A 6333-nucleotide genomic window follows, 5' to 3' on the forward strand; every position below is an offset into this window, starting at 1 on the left:
CTTGTCACACATGACTCCAGATGTTAACCGCCACTTCATCCACCCCACCCCAATGTGGTGCGTGACATCTCAGTCAATCTCCCCATCTCCCTGGATATTAGACCCTAGGTACTTTAAACCTTCTCTCTTGGGGATGACTTGTGAGTCGAGCATCACCACCCCATCTGCTTCCCCCTTACACGCCACTGAACTTACACTCAAGATATTCCATCTTGGTCCTACACAACTTGAAACCTTTGAACTCCAGAGCCTGCCTCCATACCTCTAGTATCTCATTAACACCGCTACGCGACTCATCGATCAGAACTATATCATCAGTGAACAACATACACCATGGCACCTCCCCTTGAATATGGTATGTCAAGGCATCCATCGTTGGATCAAATAAGAATGGGCTAAGTGCAGATCCTTGGTGTAACCCCATAATCACCAGAAAAAGCTCGGAGTCACCTCCCACAGTCCTGACCTGAGTCTTAGCTCCATCTCATATATCCTTTATCGATTCAATGTATGCTACCGGCACCCCTTTCACTTCCACGCATCACCAAAGAACGTCCCTAGGGACCTTGTCATACGCCTTTTCTAGGTCAATAAACACCATGTGCAAATCCCTCTTCCTCTCCCTGTGTTGTTCCACCAACCTCCTTATAAGGTGGATAGCTTCCGTAGTAGAACGTCCCGGCATGAACCCGAACTGGTTTTTAGAAATAGATATAGCCCTCATCACCCTCCCTTCCACCACCCTCTCCCAAACATTCATGGTATGAGTTAAAAACTTGATGCCCCTATAATTGTTACAATTCTGGATATCACCTTTGTTCTTAAACAGTGAAATCATCAAACTATATCTCCACTCCTATGGAATCCTCTTTGTCTTGAAAATAACATTAAACAGCCCAATCAGTCATTCTAAGCCTGCTCTACCCACATACCTCCAAAATGCTACTTGAATTTCGTTTGGTCTTGTCACTTTTCCCCGATTCATCTTCCCCACAGCTCCCACTACCTCATCAACCTTGATACGCCTACAGTACCTGAAGTCTCGGTGACTCTCGGAGTATCCCAACTCCCCTAGCACGATGCTACCACTCCCCTCTTCATTCAGAAGTTTTTGAAAGTACGACTTCCATCTATGCTTAATCTGGGAGTCTTCCGTCAATACTCTACCTTCCTCATCTTTGATGCACTTCACTTGATCCAGGTCACGAGCTTTCCTCTCTCTCGCTTTGGCCAGCCAAAATAGCTTCTTGTCCCCAACTTTTCCCCCCAATTCCTCATCCAACCGATCAAATGCAGCAGTCTTAGCCTTTGTGACCGCTAATTTTGCCTTCCTAGCTTCCTTATACCTCACTCTATTTGTTCTACTTTTTTATTATTCATTGATACTCTCCATTAACGTAAGGTACGCCATTTTCTTTGGTTCCACTTTACCTTGGACTGCATCATTCCACCACCAGTCACCTCAGTGCCCGCCATAGTAGCCCTTTGAGAATCTGGGTCATAGCCACCATACTCCAGAATGTAACCAAATGCTCCTCCCTCTTCGAAAAACTAGAGTTCACGATCACCAACTCAAAATCCCAAGCAAAATCGAATAGAGAAGTACCACCTCCATTCCTATCCCCAAAGTTGAAGCCACTGTGCACCCGAATCCACCGTGCACCCGAAGCCACTGTGCTCCCGAATGCACCGTGCACCTTGCCTTAACCCCCAGCCGACGACCCAATATGACCATTGAAATCCCCTCCTATACATAACTTCTCCATTGACGGAATACCCCGCACCACCTCATCCAACCCCTTCCAGAAGCGCCTCTTAACCTCCTCGTCCAAGCCCACTTGCGGCGCGTACGCGCTAACAACATTCAGAGTGCTCCCTCCAACTACTAGCTTAATCGCCATCAATCTGTCATTCACCCACCTAACCTCAACCACTGACTCCCTAAGCTCCCTATCCACCAAAATACTCTCTCCGTTCTTACCCTTCACGCATCCGGAGTATCACAATTTAAACCCATCTACATTCCTCGCCTTTCATCCTACCCACCTGGTCTCCTGAACACAAGCTATATTGACCTTCCTCTTCTGGAGAATCTTTGCTAGCTCTATAGACTTACCTATTAACGTCCCTATATTCCACGATCCAATCCTCAACCTATAGGCTTCATTGTTGCCTTTACCCCCTCTATGCCCTGTCCCACCCCATGACCCGTGACCTACCCCCCACCCCACCACCCGCCCACCCCGAGGACATGACCCTACTCTGCCATTACAAATCGCAACCGCTATACCTATGGTGGTCTAGACAAAAATGCAACTACAAACAAGTAAAGGTATAAACCAGAAGGAAACAAATTAACTAAAACAAAAGGTGACGGAAGGTACCAATTCCCGCGGATAGAACCTGGACTTTCGGCTTGCTATACTCCCGGTGCTGTGGGACCCGACGTCCAGCCCTTGGGACTACCAACCAGCCTGCCTGCTTTGCTGTATTTGCGTGTATACCTCCTACTCAATCCGAAACAACCACCAACAAAGTGCAACCTGAAAAACACATAAACACACAATGAAACCGAAAAAAAGAGACAAGTGCGGGTCTGTCACCATCACCACCAGTGACACACAGGTCTCCTACTGGCCTGACTCGCTGGAAAATAATGATGAACCTTGTTACAGTGGAGCGACACCGTGAAAAGAAGAAGGGAGACGAAAAAAGTATAAAGGAGAATGGGGAAGCATAGAGAAGGGGGTTGGGGTTGAAGCCGAAAAAAGAAGAAGAGAGACAGAGCGGCGTCGATGAAACGTCGATTGCTAGCCTAGTCTCTTCTAGGGTTAAGAAGGGGTAGAAAGAGAGGGGGGAAGAAAGAGAGAAAGGCGAAGGGAGAGATCGAAAGATAGAGGGAGAGAGGGGGTGTGCTTACCTAGCTTACCCGTCTACGCCAGTGTCGGTGCTAGCGAAGTTCACCGGCGGAGCATACCATTAGAATTAGACCGTTACTGTTGTGAGTGTTCTGTGTTTTTGTAGAGAGAGAGAGAGAGAGTTGTAAAATGAATCATTAAGTGTTATATGAAGGAGTCTAAGACTAATATCATTTAGAAGGAATGGAATGTTGCCCTGGTAGTGGAATGAGGGTGTAATTGTGATAAATAAAGGATGACATTTGGGCCTTCGATTGAGTAATGATTTGAAGAAAAAAAAGGGATTTCATGAATTGTACATGATTAAAATACACACGTAAGGTGAATCATATCAGGATGCTATTAAATATAGTTATGGAAGCATGGTATCGCCCCAACTGTATCAGTCTAATCATTTCATATGTTTCTCAATGAGACGTGAGCCCTAGCGGCAGTGTTACATAAAAAGTCAAGTTAACAATAGTATACTATAGATCAATATTGAGGTGAATCAACAATGGATGGATAAGAGTTACAAAGTATGAGATGAGAATAGGTCGTCATTCTTAAGATGAACAGTAATGAGGAAGCATTAAAGGACATAGACTTATACATATATGAAAAGTAGTGAAAGAGTAACATGGAGTTTGGTAGCAAACCTCAGTAATGATAAATCGAAGTAAGAGTTATGGTGTAGTATGACCTACCTATATACAGTAAAGTCATAGGGATGGATAACCGGGTCTATGAAATAAGATATAGCAATATTCGTAAGTTCAACAAAGTACCGAACGAAGAACTTCTATGTACCTACAGATGCCCAGAGGGACATCTTGTCAAGCTCTGTATATAGTTACAAAGTAAGGCCTAGAGATTGGCTAAAAGCCGAAGGAAAGAATCACATAGGTGAATTTACAAGGTCAGAGTCGTACAGACTGCATGATAGAAGGTAGCAATAATTACGAGATTAGAAGGATTCCAACTACAAGTCATGGTGTGAGAAAGAGAATTAAAAGGGGGGAATGCCCTGGCCTTCAGATTTATTCAAAGAACAGTTTTCTAAATGGAAAGGAGAATAAAAAGGTATTCGCAAGAGCTATGGGTTATGAGAATGATAAGTGCATTAGTCAATATTCGAGGACGAATGTTCCAAAAGGGGGGAATGATGTTACACCCCATATTTTCGTACGTGAGAGTACGCCATAAATAAATTAATGGAAGCTGAGGAATGAGATTATCTTGATGTTACATGCATTTATGCTATTTATAACGAACATTAAGTAAGTGCCGTGGAGGATAAAATGTAAATGCTATTTCAAACAAGTTATAAGTAAATTTATGAAGGTGAGAGCGCAAGAGAATCGAAGAAATGAGTTTCGTCGAAGTTTGATATTTTGGGATAAAATACGGCCCGAGCTAAAATACCCGATATTTATGGACTAGTGCCACTCAAGATACCACATGGCCGTGATAGTAAGGTATACAAAGTATGTTAAAAGTGATTAGTATTTTAAGTAATTTGAGATAATTCTTAATTATGTAAATAATTGGGTAATTATGGATTTTTAGTGGGAGATTAACTAAGTGATTAAGTTAATTAAGTAATTTGGATATGCTTGACAAGCCAAAAACGTGGCAGCCAAGAACCTTGGTTAAATTATGACTCTTAAGTCAGACCAACCATTTATAGAAAATTAATTACATCATTGTTGGAGAAGCTAACCATTTTAAGAAAATGTCATCAACATTGTACATGAGGGCCATGCTACGGATGGAGCTACATAGCTCATTTGAAATTTCATAACATAATATAGAGTGAGATTTTGCAATTTCAAGAAATACGGTGCAATCTTTCTCAAGAATATCATACAAATTTTTCCCTACTTCGACCCGCCATTACGTGATCTATCGCAATTGACGTGTGTTAAAGGGATTATCAAGAGAATCGATGCAAGTATGTTAAGTTTGTCCATTCTTTCCTTTTGTAATAATCTATACAACACAAACGAAATGAGCAAATGCACAACTTCCATAAATGACTATATTCATAGAAGTAATAGAGGTGCCTATGTTCTTGAATTCCGTTGTGTCTTATTATTACATCTTCTGTTCATGGGTCTCAGAAAAATACGTAAGTTGAAAATTTTTACTTCATGATATTAATCAAATGCATTATGGTCTTTTCACATTCCAAGAGATTTTATTGACGTACTTCTCATGCATTGCATTCATTTATACATGTACATTGACCCACAACCAGATGGCGTTATATACGCATATATATGTATATTATATGTATATGGGATATGGGAAATGTTATGGCGTTATATACGCACCACCACCTGATCAGCTAGTATACGTTGATGATTTTGCCCATAGTGACCAAAATGATATGATGGGATGCCCTCAGAGGCTTGATGATGATATGAACACATGTACCTATGCACAAAACAACATTCATATGCATATGCATGACACAATAAGTATTTCATAATTTACAGAGTTATCCAGACTTACAGGTTGAGTCATTTACTCCATGTTTCTTCCATATCTTTTATATACTTATTTATGTGTCGTACATACTCAATACATTATTCATACTAACGCCCTTTTGTTGGGGACGCTGCATTCATACCTACAGATATAGACAATTAATTTGATGAGCCCTCATAGTAGATGAGGTTAGAACACAGTGAAGGATCGGTAAGACTCCACCTCATTCGGATTTCAGCCGAGTCTATGAGTTATCGTGTTAGAATTTTTCTACAGACTTATGGGTAGGCTGGTACCATGTCCCATTTGATGTCAAATACTCTCAGAGGCTTTATAGATAGAGGCTCATTTTGTATAGTATGTCAGAGGCCTTGACGGCTCATATGTATTCATGTTTGAAGAAAAATGGTTCATTGATACAGTGCTCTCCCACTTATAGTTATACTTTACGAGTTGTGGCCATGTTGGCCCAACTACCAATGATAGTACGATAAGAAAGATATATTACGTTGGTACTCGGTTGAGTAAGATACTGGGTGCCCGTCGTGACCCTTCAATTTGGGTTGTGACATTATAGATCACTCATGATAAAATATCTGATCTTTATGCACTGTCTGCCACGACTGTATCTAATCTACACGTCTTACCTTTCATGCCAAAATTCTCCGTCCAACTCAAGTATCCATATACAAAAAATGGGTGCATGAGTTCAAGTATTATATATAAAAAATACACCAGGATTTAATAAAAATTATATGAATATGTGCTCATAGTATTTCTATATGAATACGGATGATTTAAACAATTCAACATATCAAGAATAGCTACCCATATCTTCACAAATAATCATAAACCTAGGCATGATCTCTAACATGAATAAAAAAGCAAACGTAGTCATATAAGCCAAGAAAATCATGAATCAAATGAGCACATAACCAAAACA

The 6333-nt window shown here is 41.0% G+C and overlaps 1 protein-coding gene across 1 annotated transcript; it reads right to left on the reverse strand.

The window, feature by feature from the left end:
* Positions 1-904: 904 nt before the first annotated feature.
* On the reverse strand, positions 905-1615 carry LOC142170346 (uncharacterized). The gene is made up of 3 exons (XM_075232239.1): positions 1607-1615; positions 1432-1551; positions 905-1339 (listed from the first exon to the last, which is right to left on the reverse strand). The coding sequence occupies exons 1-3, from the start codon at positions 1613-1615 to the stop codon at positions 905-907; spliced, it is 564 nt and encodes a 187-aa protein (XP_075088340.1).
* Between the last annotated feature and the right edge of the window lie 4718 nt (positions 1616-6333).

Source organism: Nicotiana tabacum, chromosome 16 (genome assembly GCF_000715075.1).
Source record: "Nicotiana tabacum cultivar K326 chromosome 16, ASM71507v2, whole genome shotgun sequence".
Taxonomy (NCBI): Eukaryota; Viridiplantae; Streptophyta; class Magnoliopsida; order Solanales; family Solanaceae; genus Nicotiana; species Nicotiana tabacum.

Bases quoted from the DNA above. Each gene is read 5' to 3' on its own strand.
- LOC142170346 (XM_075232239.1), bottom strand. The intron at 1,340-1,431 runs GTAAAGTGGAAC...GTGAGGTATAAG, and splicing joins GTGGAATGATGCAGTCCAAG to GAAGCTAGGAAGGCAAAATT.